Source organism: Podarcis vaucheri (genome assembly GCF_965113315.1).
Source record: "Podarcis vaucheri genome assembly, chromosome: 15".
Classification (NCBI taxonomy): Eukaryota; Metazoa; Chordata; class Lepidosauria; order Squamata; family Lacertidae; genus Podarcis; species Podarcis vaucheri.
This window is the reverse complement of record NC_138753.1, coordinates 6401056-6415753: the sequence shown is the minus strand read 5'-3', so window position 1 is coordinate 6415753 and position 14698 is coordinate 6401056. Positions and strand designations below refer to the sequence as shown.

The window sequence follows — 14698 nt, the reverse complement described above, 5'->3', positions numbered from 1 at the left end:
AACTTCAAGGCTGGAACAAGAACCCCAAGGTCCAAGACTGGATCCAACAACTGGAACAGCACAACAGTTGTGAGCAAAGCAACATCAGTCCCTAAAGCCCCCTGGACTGGCTGAGCCACAGATAAACACTAGGAGCCTGTCACTGCGGGCAACAACCAAATGCCACTCTGCCTGCTAGATTTCAGGGATGAGCTTCAGGCCACTGAGCTCAATGGCTCTGAGTTAGGAGGTGTAGATTTGGGTACAGTTGTTGCTGACCCAGCCTAGCCCCAACAGCTTCTTCCAGTTAACCTCCTGGGTTAACCACCTGCACCCACCCCACAATGAGAAATGGCAAGCTGGCTTGGCAATGAATGCCAGCCTAAGGTAACAATGGCTGTGTTTGAACACAAGACTAAACTATGTCTTAGCACTACAAAGTCTGCATCCTCTCAGATGAACCTCTCCCCTCCACACTGCCCAGGGGAAGACTTCAGAAGCTTTTTATCTTCAGTTTTAACAAACCACAGATTCCCATTTTGTCCAAACTGGGGGTTGTGGTTTAACTTTCAGAACAAGTCAAGTTCAAACTGCAGCTTATAAAGCCCGCTTGTTTAAAGTACCATAGTTAGTGTTAAAAGCGATCCTGAGCTCAGACAAAACTGAAAGCCAGGGTTAAGTAAGAGAAAAAGCTTCTGAATTTCTGGCTGCATGGGGGGAGGAGATGGATGAAAGGACCATGTGAGCCGAGGAGGAGTCTAGGCTTGCGCACTAAAACCCATGCAGTGAAACAACGACGCAGCACTGGAAGCATTGTGAGAAACTAACCTTTAGAAAATACGAATATGCTTTAACTGTACAGGCTTTAATTGTGCATATATTAATAAGCCAAGATTTCTTCCATAATAAGCCAAGACTCCAGGACAAATGTGACATTTCTAGAAGACTACAGTGAACTGCTCAGCTAATTTAATTACAGAGTCAGCAATGCACTCATCATAGCTCTCCTCCCAACACAGAAAGCCAGTCTGCATGAATTGAAGCCAGAGACTCACAAACCCAGAATCTATCCTGGGCCACACATCCAGTGGTTTGAAAATGTTAGAGCTCAGAAGTGGCCAGCAGTATGCTCTTTATCAATGGGTTGGAGCCATTAACGACTTCCTGCTAGATTTCCAGAGGTGCCCATGTACTTGCTTATCCCACATCTCATTCACCTCATGAAGAGTTCCGGAGTACCTGAAAGCTTGCACACCACCTTGCATTTAGCCTAATGAAGTATTTGCCCTGATGGTTAGGGTCATTTCTTAATTCTCCCCAGCCTTAAAATGGCAGATCATTCTTGGGTACTCCCACCCTCAACATGTGTCCCTGTTTCTTTGAATTAGTATGACACTAAAGCCTGGTTATGATGTGCTTATTTACCACCAATTTTTTTTACATTCTCAACAGAGTTGGTTTTTGTGGTAAGAAGTAGCAAGGCATTAGTTAGCTCTCTTTGCCAGGAGTGCGAGACAATGTGAAGATTGCAAGAGGACTCTGTATCTGAAGGCACCTGTAGCAGTCATTAGTTGGGGGCCACTGCAAGTGTAGGGGGACTTCAATACAAATTGTGTCTACCATTTTTAAAGACTTACTGGAATCAATGAACCTTCCATGCATATCTGAAAGCCTGAGGTGAAGGGGCATTTTGTAGTTATGCAGGAAGGGAGTTCCGCAACCAAGGAAAATATGATATACATATTTGAGCAAGTCACAGATGAATGCAGCTTATCAATTGCCATGTTTCAGAGTAAGAATGGCCCATTCAATATTTACACATGGAAAAAGGGAACTGCTGCCACTCACAATTTAAGAATATTAAGATATGCTCTGAGGTGCATCAACTGCCAAATTTGGCAAGCGCGCGCACACACACACACACACACACACACACACACACACAAAGCAGGCAGTCAGTCACTTTCTTTCTTTCTTTCTTTCTTTCTTTCTTTCTCTCTCTCTCTCTCTCTCTCTCTCACACACACACACACACACACACACACACCTTGTGTTTTTCATCACCTGGACAACACGAGACTTTATGAAAAGGCCTCTGGAGTGGCCAGCTGCCAATTAGGAACATAGGAAACTGTCACGACTCCAAGTCCATCTAGCTCACTAATGTCCAGATTAACTGGCAGTGGCTCTCATTGATTTCTGACAGGGGACACACTCAGCTCTACCTGGAGATTTAACTAGTTGATGCTGCCATAATGGAGTTCTGCCTACTAATATTGCCACTGTTTTTTATTTGCTTCTGTATTATTTCTTCCTTAAGTGTCTTTTTAACAGTTTTCACTCACTATCCTGTGCATTCACCCTTTCTTTCCACATAAAATACATTTTCTAAAAATAAAGAAAAAACACCATAAGGCACCAAACTTTCACAAAGCTTTCCTGCTCAGCTGAGGATCCTCACCCACTGTAGGTAAATGAGAAAAGGTGATTTAGGTGCATGCTCTAAAGAACCACAAAAAGTTTTACTTTTGATCAGTAAGAGTGTTGTTATCAAGTTAGGAAGCTGCAAAGGGTAATCCTTCACACAGAAGCAGCTGTCCACAAGTGTACACACAAGTTTTATTTTGGTGCAGCATAGACTTCTCTGCCGTCTGCTACTGCCTACAGAGTTGTCGCAGGGGTGAGTGCAGCCCAGCAGAGGGAAATGTTTTGTTTGCGGCACTGTTTTTACACACACACACAAACACAGAATGATTCACTGACTAAGTAAACAGGCAAGTTGTTTAGCCAGCCCTGTACCTGCAAAAAACACAACCAAGCAGAGCTTCTTGAGAAAGACAGCATGAAAGAACACAACTTTAGTTGTAAACACTACTGCTCAGAGAGGAGTGAATGCAGAGATCTGACGGACTTTGCAAACTGAACACTTGGGATAATTTTATTTACCGTATTTTTTGCACCATAACACTCACTTTTTTCCTCCTAGAAAGTAAGGGGAAATGTCTGTGCGTGTTATGAAGGAAATGCCTACGGGTGGCATGCCTATGGATTTTCCTCCTCTAAAAACTACGTGCGTGTTATGGTCGGGTGCGTGTTATAGAGCGAAAAATACGGTATATCCCGCCCTCCCCGGCCAAAGCTGGAGGGCACTAGGTTGAAGGAAGGCTGGCTTATCATGACAAGAATGAAACTAATCTTCTTCTGAGTTTATGGGCCCCGCCCTCCCCCACTCCATGCAGAGTCACGAATCAGGAAGTTTCCACTTCCAATTTCAGTTTACTAAAGTGTAGCACAACCTGGTGTCTTTCAGATGTTTTACACTAAAATTCCCATCATCACCTACCACCAGCGATGCTAACTGAAACTGGTGGGAGCTGTCATCCGACCACATCTGGAGGGCACTAGATTGGAGAAGATTGATGTATTGCTTTGTCTGAACCCTAAACTGTAGCTCTCTTAACAATAGTTTGCTGAAACGCACTAGCTTCATAAACCATGGTTTGAAATTGGGTTGTCATACAAACCACAGTTAACATTAACCACACTCCGATGCATTCAAATAACACAGCAAGCTCTGGATAATCAAAAACAGAAGTAATAGAAGCAAACCCTTCTGAACTCCTCCTCACAGCCACACTAGGAAGGAAAAATACATGAGTCCAAGAGCAGAAGCAGCTGCGGTTTATTGTGATGGGAACAAGCCTAACAGGACACCCAAATGAAATATTTTTTAAATAAAATGCCAATGTTTCCATCTGAGCAGTCAAAAGATCCAAATTCAACTTCGCAAATAAATTGGCATAAATTACCAGCCCACAAGATGTTTCATCTATTTGCCCACAAGCCACTATGAGGGTCACTGGTGTCCTAAGAAGGAAACAACAGAGCCAACTTTTGCACCTTTTCCTGCCTGGTTGCATAGAAGCTGTTCTAGCTCCCCGCCACCACAACCCCAAGAGACTGGCTGTTTACATGATTGGCCAAATTACTATTTTTCCCTCTTTCCTGCACAGTCTTCACCTCAAAACCTAAACAGGGTAACTTGGTGCAGTCTTTGTTCCCCTTTTCAAACTATCAAGAGATAAGCTTCACGATAGAAATGCAACAAGATTTCAACATGTAAAAGCACCCATTTGAAATTCAACCCCATTCCTCCAGTGACAACTTCCTATTACAGAACATCGTGCAAACTGCAAGTCATATTTTCTGTTTGGGAAATGTTACTTTAATTTTCTCAGAGGTCCAATTGCTTAAAAAGCTACTTGCTACACCAAAACTGCAAGTATGTTTGAAGTAAAACTAGAATGCATGTATAACCTGTGCTACGAATGGTTTTGGGGAAGCTTGAAAACAATGGAAATGCCAAGAATTGATCAATGCTATATTAAACCCCGGCCTTGAACTCTTAGGGCCCTACTGCACATTAAGCAGTAGGAAATGCAACTTTGCCACTCAGCAGGAAGCTCCATCCCATCATCACCTCCTGAAAAAAGTTAGCTGTGCGAATGCATATTTTGCATTTTTTCCAGATTTCTTTTTAATGTATGAAGTAGCTTACCATGTATCCTGTCTAAAGGTGTCTAAATGAGTCTCTAGCCGAGGTATGGGGAACCTGTGGTCCTTCAGATGTTGCCAGACTAAAACTCCCACTATCCCTGGTTGCTGGCTATGCTGGTTGGGGCTGATGCAAGTCCAGCAACATCTGGAGAACTGCAACTTAACACACAGCCCTGATTCGATCTCACTGAAACAGCCACCAGCAGTGCAGTGAGAGCCGAATATTTATTCCCCAAACCTCCGTCCTTTAGTACAAGACCGAGAAAAGGCTAAGAGATGAGTTGTAGCTTATGATGACAGCTGCAGTGGGTGAGGATCCTCAACCGAGCAGTAAAGCTTTTTGGAAGGCAGTGACCACCAATTAAGACATCCAGGTCTGCACCCATCTCGGCGTCACGGTAATTTTCACCACATGCTTTTGGAAAAGAGCACAAAGATCACCAGTGTGACAGGAAAGCTATTAACACAGCCGTTGTCCCCAGTCACTGCATCCCTCCAAAGCAGCACGTAGTCAGCACAACCCCAGGCACAGCGGTAAAGTAAATAGCAGTTGTATGATATGTATGCAAGAGAGCAAGGCAGTCATAAGGAAACGATGCAGCTCCTTTCAGGTAAGGAAGCAGGATCTTCTAAAGCTGTTGGAAGGAGGGAAGATGAGACAGACTGATATCATGGGAAACAAGTAAAACCAGTAGCCGAAAGGGCTGCAAAGGAATTGGGGAGTGGAGTTTAGGTTTTTTTGCAGTGTCAGCAGCAGTCTACAACCCCCCTCCTCACTTTACAACACAACTGATTTCACCAGTCAAAGTGAAAGGAAAGTGTAAAGGAGGATAAGGGGGGAAAACACGGGTGTTTCAGCAAATGAAGGATGCAAAAGCAAGCCCCAAAGGATGCAATGACCCAGAGATCAGAAGCCAGCTGCTGATTCCCCCCCTCCCCCAGGTGCACTGCCCTTCTGGTACTTCTGAGAAAGCTCAAGGTACAGTTCAAGGCACAAGCATCACTGCTGTGTCTCAGGTCCTCCATAGCTGTGCCACGAATGCAAAGGCGCTTCATGCCACTTTGCCCTGACAGACACTGACAGCTTCACAGAGAATGAGGGAGATGAACATTGCTGGATCTCTCCCTTCCTGCCTTCCCTATCCGCAAAGGGCATTTGCAACCCAGACTCCTCTCTCCTCCACCATCCCCCTCTCACCATTCTTCTGGACAGCTCTGAAGGATATTCCTCCCTCCTCAGACACATTTAAGTACTCCATCTCTCCCTGGCCAATAGCCCTTTGTCACTTATCTCCCCCCCCCCCACATGCACTCTGAAAAATAACCAGCATCCCTCATCCCACACCAAGCAATGCCCACACGCTGCTTAATCCTTCTACCTGTATGTCTTGCATCCCTCACATACTTACACAACCTCACCTTCCACCACCTGTTTTACAAGCCTCTTCGGCCTGCTCCCTCCTGCTTTTTCTGTCGCCCCCTCAAGCCAGGATCTGTGTTTTCTAGCTCCAGTATGACCTCCCCCTTCCCACAGAACTTCAATTATGACTGCCTGAGGCTTGCCAGCCATCAACCTTACTGCTGCCTCAGAGCCAAGGCCTCAGCGTCACAGACATCCCTGCCAGCACCTTCAAGGCACCTTCACTACCACCTCAACCTTAGCCTCATTCCTATGCAGATTAGGCCTCAGTCCCAATTTACCAAAAGTAACACCATGGCAAACTGAAACTTCTGTGCCTATCCATCCTTTGCCACAGCTTCCCAACACAGGCTTTCTTCCTGCTACTACTAACCCAGCCATTCATCCTTGGCCTGCAATGATTATGGTTTCCAACTCAGCACTCTCACCCACCAGTCTCACAGCTCCCCAGCTCTGGAGCTCCCTCCCTGTGGTGATCAAGCTGTCTTCTACATCAGAGGTTTTCAACCTTTTTGAGTCCATGACTCCTTTAAGCAACTGCATTCTTTCTGTGGCACCCCTGTTATGCCACCCCTTGCCTGCAGAGCTGACAGCCTCTCACCCTTTTTCAAACACCCTCCCTTGTGGAGTGTTCCCTCAGCCTCCTCTCCCCTCTCCTTGGGAGTCTTCCAGGCAACTGCTGCAGCCCCTGGTCTCTGAACTGCCCCGCCCAAAAGAGAGGTGCCTCCCAGAGGCACCATTCGCCTGCAGAGCTTATAGCCAGGGCTGCTGCAATAAACAGCTGTGCAAGTATTTGGGAGGCAGAGACGTGAGAGGGCACCAGAGGAGGGAGGGAAGGAAAGAGAAAAGAAGGACAGCAGCACTCCTGACCATCATTGAAGGCACCCCAGGGTGCCACAGCACACTGGTTAGAAACCACTGTCCTACGTGAATCTCATTCAGGAGACAACAAATTTTTGCTTGCCTTTGGAACAAAACAGCAGGGGCTCTGTTGGTTTAATGGTATTGCTGACCATGTTATAACTGTAGCGTATTTTATGTTAGTTTGGATTGCAACTTTAATATTGGTTTTAGAAGGCTGCATTTTTGTGATTGTTGCTAGCTGCCCTGGGCTCCTGTGTGAGGAACAAGAAGGTACAAAGAAACAACAATATTGTTGTTCTTATAATTAATTTCATGCAACCACTTAACTCTCAAGCCACAACCAGACATCTTGTCATAGTTCCTAAGCCAGGGATGGGAAACTTGTGGCACTCCTTTTTTTTTTAATTCCCAGACAGAGAAGGATACAGGTGAAAGCCACTTCAGAACCTGCTCCAGATGAACTTCCCACCATACACAAACATACGCATGCTGACCTACCAACAGCTGCCCTTTGGGAATGATCCTGATGACTTTTTAATATACTGATATAGTTTATTGCAGTTCTTTTCGGTGTCATTTAATGTAAACTGCCTTGAAGGATTTGTTGTCCTGAGAGGCGGGTTATTAATAAATGTGATAAAGAAACTCCTATCAGCCTCAGTCAGCATGATCAGTGGTGAGGGAAGATGAGAGTTATAATCCAACATCTGGGGGGCCACAGGTTTCCCACCCCCTGCTTCAACATCACCCACAAATCAGTATCTCCACTCAGCCTCATTCTCTGTTCTCACCAAGCTTGATTTTGGGGAGTGTACAGAATGTAGGCACCTCTTATGAAATCCCCAGATGAGCCCCCCATCTCCTCCTAGCTTTAACCATATTGTATGTCCCTCATAAAAGTGTGGTTAAATCAAAAAGATTGAGGGTACAACCAAAAAGAAGAGGACTTTGCCTCCTCTGCCCGTCATCCAGGAATTCAAGCAGTGTTCCTCATTCTCTTTCTCCAGAGCCACCTGTGCCTCCTACCTACAACCATCAGTTGTCATAAAATCTACCTGACTCTTCATGAAACCTGACCCCCAGCTCACCATCATGGCAATATTGCACTCTCTGACACCATCCTCTCTTCTGCATCTTTATTGTCATCCCAGTGCCATACGTCTGGGAAATCTGAGCCAAACCCACCCACCCAGCCTCATAAGGCCATTCAATTTTCCTCCTCCATTCCATGACAAACACTAATAATAATCAGTATGCATACAACGCTTCCAAATATCCAAAGAGTTAAAAAATAAAAGTATATAATCTTAGTAATCCTATGAAAAGCAAACCCCACTCCCCAAAAGCCGTTTGGCAACCTTAACCTGACTTATACTCCCCACCTACATTCAGCATGGACCTGAAATGCACTACCATGCAAGTCTGATCCATATGCTTCATATAGCCTCATAATCCCTGCTGCAAAGAACATGCATGGAAAACTCGCCCAACCCCCAGCAGACATACATTAACTCTAAGACCACCTACACTGCTGCATTCACCCCATAAGTGGGATTTTTTAATTTAAAAAATTGAATGGTGCACTGTGAGCCACCTTGAAAATAGTAGTGGAAAGGCAGGATATAACTATTTTCAACAAATGAAATGTATCTCTCTCCATAGTCTCTGCCCACACTCCTATTGCCCATCAGCCTTACCCCACAGGGCTTCACTTAACATTAAGAAACTATCCCTAGAGATTCTGAGAACCTAAGCAACTACTGTCCAGTTGCCAACCTCCATTTGGGGGGCAAGGTTATTGACCAGGTGGTCACGGACAAGATTCAGGAGCTCTTGGAGGAGACTGATTTTCTAGATCCATTTCAATCAGGGTTCCAGCCTGGTTTTGGCACAAAAACTGCCCTGGCTGCCTCAGATGATGACCCCAGTCAGTGGAAGGGACAGGGGTAATAGATGTTTGTTAATCCTCCTCGACCTCTCAGTGGCTTTTCATACCATCGACCACTGTATCCTCCTGGAGAGGCTATCCAAATTGAGGGTGAGTGGGACTGCTTTACAGTGGTTCTGGCCCTACTTCGATGGCTGTTTCCAGAGGGTGGTGCTTGGGGATTGCTCTTTGGCCCCATGAAACCTTCAATGTGGGTTCCTCAGGGTTCAATTTTATCGCCAGGCTGTTTTAACATCTAAATGAAACTGCTTTAGTAGGGGGGGTGTCATATGGAGTTTTGAAGTACACTGTCAGCAATATGCTAATGACAGACAGCTCTATTTCTCCTTTACTTCTCCAGGTGTGGCAGTGGATGTGCTGGACCGGTGTCTTGCCTCTGTAATGCACTCGAGGAGAGTCAACAAGCTCAATCCAAATAAGACTGAGGCACTGTTAGTGATTGGTTCCCTAAACCAAATGAACAGGAGACTGCCTGCTCTTAAGGGGATTACACTCCCACTGAAGAAGCAGGTATGCAGCTTGTGGGTGCTCCTGGACCCATTGCTGCTGCTTGAGGCCCAAGTAGCAAGTACCTTCCATCAGCTTTGGCTGGTGATCCAGCTGCACCCCTTTCTGGATAGGGAGGGGACCTGTTATTATGATTTTCTTTGATTGTTTTATGGTCTTTTTATTTTGCTCTGTAAATTATGTGTTTTTTTATGTTGTACACCACTCTGAGATCTCTGGATAAATGGTAGTATATAAATTGAATAGATAATAAATAAACTGCCCCTGTCACAAACAGAAAGCAAACCATGCTCACAGCTTTCTTTCCTAGTAAGACAGTCTTAACCCACAACCTACTACCCCTAAAGCCCCCTCATCCACCACCCTGCAAACTCCTTCTTAACCCCTTCTGTACCCCATGCCCCACATACTCCTCATTCCTCTCTCTTCAAACACCCCACTTGACCCCTGCAACTCTTGACCTAAACCACCCTCCCAAAGGGAGCTTGCTATTTCTCCTAAGCACACAGGCCTCAGATGTCCACCCTCAACATCCCTCCACCTCCTTCCACTCAAAAGATAACCTGAAGTCAGTCCTCTCCTCTGTTAGCATAGCCCCTCATTACCGTGCCCACCCCCACTGGCACATAATTAGCATGCACCTTACGACCCACGCCCTCCCACACTCCCATGCCCGCCTACATCTGCATATCATTAGCGCACTCCCTGCCCACCCAATGCCCTCTCACCTCATTACCGTGCCTGCCTACATCTGCATATAGTTAGCGCACCCAAGAACCCCTTTTCCCTGTCATGCCCACTTAACATTGTCACACCGTTATCAGATTTACCTTTCACTGGGAGGTCCCAGGGCGGGTTAGAGCAACGTAAAAAAAAAAAATAAAACCACTTGACAACAGAAACAACACGCTCCCACACGCCTCATTTACATGTCATTTACATCCCCTTGGTCAACTTCAAATGCCCCCCCACCCGCCCCAAAAAGCTCACACACTCTCTCTCTCTCACACACCCCTCAGAGGGAGCCCTGCCATTCCCTGTCAAGCGCCCCCTCCGACCCAAAACTCCCCCCCTCATTAGCAAAGCTCCCCCTCATTATCCTAAGACGCCTGCCCCCCCCCCAGCACTCACCCCTCCGCAGGGCCTCGTCGTAGGTGAGGAAGCCGATGCGGGACTCCTTGTTGCCCATCGCGTCTCCCTCAGTCCATGGCGGGCGCTGCCTCCGCCGCACTCACCGGCCGGGGCCTCCCCCGGGGCTTCGTCCTGGCGCCGCCCAGAGGCTGCCCGCTCCCTCCCTCCCCGACCCCGAGCCTCGCGCAGGCTGCCGCCAACGCCAACGCCGCCCTCGCGCTCCCTCCGGCCTCGCGACACTAGCAGCGCCGACGACGACACCGCCGCCGCCGCCGACTCCTCAGGAGGCTGCTCGCCTCAGCTGCCGCCGCCGCCGCCTCCATGCCGAATCACGTGACGTCGCCAATTAACTGACTCCGCCCCCACCAACCCCCACTCGCCGTTCAAAACATCGCCCCGCCTCCTCCCCCGCGCGTGATGACGAAGGGTGGAAAGGGGCGGGGCGGTGGACGATGGGGCGGGGTGCGTCCCTAGAGATCGAGCCAAACAAAAGGGAGCAAAACGGAGGAGGAAAGGGGAACCTACTGCGCAGCGCTCACTTCCGGTAGCTGTTTGAAGGGGGCAGATGGAAAGCGATCGTAGGGTCGGGTCGGAAGGAGACGAGGAGAGTCTCGGAGGATCAGGCCCACCAGAAGGTTCCCACGGGTGCAAATCCCCAATTGAATCCCCAGGCAGGGCGGGGAGGGAACCTGCGCTGCTGCCAGTCAGTGCAGGCGACACTGAGCTAGGCGGGCCAGTGGGCCTGACTCGGTACAAGGCAGCATCTTGGGATGACACACAAGTTCTCACAGCGTTGCCATATTTTAAAAGGCACCTACCGCCTCAGAGCGTGGAGGCGGAGCAGGGCCACAGCGGCTGAACCTAGTTTTAACCACTCGTATGTCCGTGTTTTTGTTTCCTATATTCTCCGAGCAACGCCAGGTGCGAGGCACATAATGCGTGGGTCGCAGCGCGTATTGATAAGCGTAAAGGCAGATAAGAACGCAATGGGCGGCCAAGAACCATCTTCTCCAGCATCCTCCTCTCACAGTGGCCGACCAAATGCCCTCTGACTGAAGACTGATTGGACCCGTAGTCCCAAAAACTCTTGGTGGGCGCCAGACTACTTGAGGAAACCTGGCCTATTGCGTGGCACTGAGTTCCCTCCCGCGTTTAATTGGGAACCGGAAGTGTCTCTGCACTGCAGCTTCACGCCGTCCATGTTCCCCTTTAGGCCTAAGGTTAACTCCTCCCATCTCTGGCGCATCGCGTGGCGGAGGAGGCGGAGCAGGGTCCTGTGTTGTGGTTGGATCCCAGCGGGAGCGCCCATAGATATAGCAAATGTACAAAGTGACACTAGCTGTCATTTGTGTGCGCTTTCCCTCAGTGACGGGGCGGACCTGTTTTCCTCTCACGTTCCAATTCAAAGCTCAGGTTCCACCTCAGAGATACCTAGCCCTAGAACGGCACCGCTTTGAAGCCCGTCGCAGCTTGTTGCCATGTTAAACAGGAAGTGTGCATGATGACGGTCTTGCTTTTTGTCTCTATGGAATGCTTATGCAAACAGCGTATGGCAACTTTAATTGGGATGGCGGCCATCTTGGGGCGGGGGAGGAAAGCTGTCAATCTGAGCCATAGAGGTACAAAATTGTAGACGCGCACCCTTCTCTCAGACGCCTATTGGAATTGGAGATGAGATTTGGCACTGTCAAATGGGCGTAACCCCTACACAACCTACGCTGGGTAGTTTTAGATTAGGGCTGGAGACCCCAGTGTCCAAATCCTCACTCAGCCATGAAGCTGCTTTGGTAGCCTTGAGCAGTCAGTTTTTCACAAACCAAACTACCTTCCAGGGTTGTTGTGCGGATAAAACCAGGATAAATGAAGCTATGCGCCCCACCTGTGCTCCTTGGAAGAAAGGCAGGCTCTAAATGTAATATGTAAATTCTGTGCGATTTGGGACACGTGTCACACAGCTTCCAGTTGTTGTTTTTCATATAAAAACATAATGTGATCCTTGCTGGATTGAGCCTAGCAGCCAAATACCGTACTTCATATCGCTTTGAGTTGCCGTGGCAAAAAAGCAGCTAATTAATTTAATGATCGTGTCTATGGAACAATGAACCCAAGTAAAAGTAACACTCACCATTACAAACTCAGGGTCACACATACTTTCTGGCAGAACAAAAAACTGGAGATAGCTGAAAAAAATTAGACCAACCCAAATTGTAGTTAGTGGGATCATGAGGCAGACAGATCGCCCCTCATGCCCTTAAAATTATGCTTGTTTTCAAATGGGTATAAAAACCTCAGAGCCCTTTGTTTGTGGACCAGTCCCTTTCTTGCTAGCTTCCCAGATTGCTATAACTGTACCTCTATACTCAAGTATGGAATAAACTGGAAATTCCTGATCAGGTAACCGTTTACTTTTTCTGTGCCTCACTCCTGGGCTCTGGCCCCACAAAAGGGCCGCAGTCAGTGCTCCAAGCTCTGGTAGGAAATTTCCCACAGCAGTGATATGATCATAATCTGCAGCAGTTTACCAGATGCCCCAATGTTCATTTACAGTGTTTGAACTTCCTTTCCCCTCCTCCCTCCCACTGGCTTTTTCCTTGAGCATCATGTCCTTTTAAACTATAAGCCGGAGGGGAGGGAATAGCTTACGAACAATATTTGCAAGCTGCTCTGGATGCAGCATAAATGCCTTGATATCCATCAAGGCCTCCCCAATAAATTCCAGTACCCCGGGAGCACAACGGAAAGTTAATGTTAGATGTTAACCCATTCTCATGTGGACAGCTATTGAGATAATCATAAAACAGGTGCCCTTGACACCAGCAGTTCTGGGGGACAGGTGGCAGGCGAGAGAGACCTCCAGACAAAGGGCCACTGGTCAAATTCCACATGATCAGGTTGACCGTGGCACTTTCTCATGATTCACTCTGTAGTGTATGATCTCTGGGGTTGACTCTCTTTGTTTGCTGAGAGCCAGCTTTAGCTTTGCACACTCTGCTGTGAACACACAGCTGATTTTCTCACACACCAACTTCCTTGACGTGGCCGGGCCTTTTCTGAAAGACGAACAGGTTGATCGTCGCCTCCTGAGGCTCCTCTGTCAATCTGCACACATCTGTGGAAAGTTGTGGTTCGAGATGAAGAAAGGAAAATGCCTGCGTTCCAAAATCTAGCCCCAGGAACACTCCTTTCCCCTTTGCCCTTCATTTGCATGGCTTGCTTTTGGAACACAGACTCCTTCCCACACAGGGCTCTTTCTCCTTTGTTTTGTTTTCCTCCCAAGGCACGCAATGGAAAGCTGCCTGATAAGATGGAGCTGGGTACTTCACTTTTGAGCAAACATTTTCGCTGCAAATGAGATAAGATTAAGGAGTAAAGTGACATGGGGTACTTCCAGGGAAAACAGTATTTGGAGAAGTTCTCTGTTTTTTTATGCTTCTTCAGTCATTTGGCAACACCATTCGTTGTGGTTTTCAGGGCAGTTATACATAATCCCACTTTCGATACTGTTTGTGCCTGCAAAAGTTTATTTACATATCTTACTGCATTTATATCCCAACTTGTCCTCCAAGGAGTTCAAGGTTTTGGTATCTGGTTCCTCCCAGATGCACTTTTGTAGTGTTACAGGGCAAGGGTGTCCTTCCAGATAGCAGTCCCACAATAACAGTAAGGAAGCATCGCAGAACAACTAATACAGCAGAATGAGGTGTGGACAGTCCAGTATAAATCCGCCTTGAATGCACTGTTTACAACAGCACCATTAATCAATGCATCAGTGACAGTACAGAATACACCTGCGAAATGAACAAACAAACAAAAGCAGTTTGGAGGGACCCCAGAGAGCTATTTCTCAGCAATTTTGGCTCATTTTGGAGGAAACCTAACATGCAAACCAGCTACAAGCAGAGTTCATCAAAGACAGGTCACCTGTGTGGAAGACATCAGGGAGGAACTAAAGATGTAAGTGGCCTTATAATGCAGTGAGGGGAAGCGATATCCTCGGTGCTACACTAGTGATACCACAAAGGGTCGTGGCTCAGTGGCAGAGAACAGTCTTTGCATGCAAAAGGTTCTGGGTTCATTCCTCAGGATGGAGAACCCATGGACCTGTTGATATTCTTGGACTACCACTCCCATCCCAGGCCATGAAGGTAAGCGGCTGGTGGGAGCTGACCTTCAACAGCATTTGGAGGGCTGCAGGTCCCCCGTTCCTGCTTGCGCTAAAATGATCACTGCTGGTTGTAGATGGTCCAGCAATCAGACCTGCTATTATGCTCAATGGTATCTGTGCAATGTAA

The 14698-nt window shown here is 47.4% G+C and overlaps 1 protein-coding gene across 5 annotated transcripts in view; it reads right to left on the bottom strand.

The window, feature by feature from the left end:
* Positions 1-10726, bottom strand: part of USP32 (ubiquitin specific peptidase 32) — a 121329-nt gene extending 110603 nt beyond the window's left edge. For 2 of the 5 annotated variants that reach the window (XM_082200779.1, XM_082200782.1), the window contains exon 1: positions 10407-10726. In XM_082200779.1, coding sequence (XP_082056905.1) covers positions 10407-10464 — 58 coding nt within the window. In that variant the 5' untranslated portion in view covers positions 10465-10726. The remainder of the gene's footprint in view (positions 1-10406) is intronic. The other 3 variants (XM_082200781.1, XM_082200783.1, XM_082200780.1) reach the window with 2 other exon arrangements.
* Between the last annotated feature and the right edge of the window lie 3972 nt (positions 10727-14698).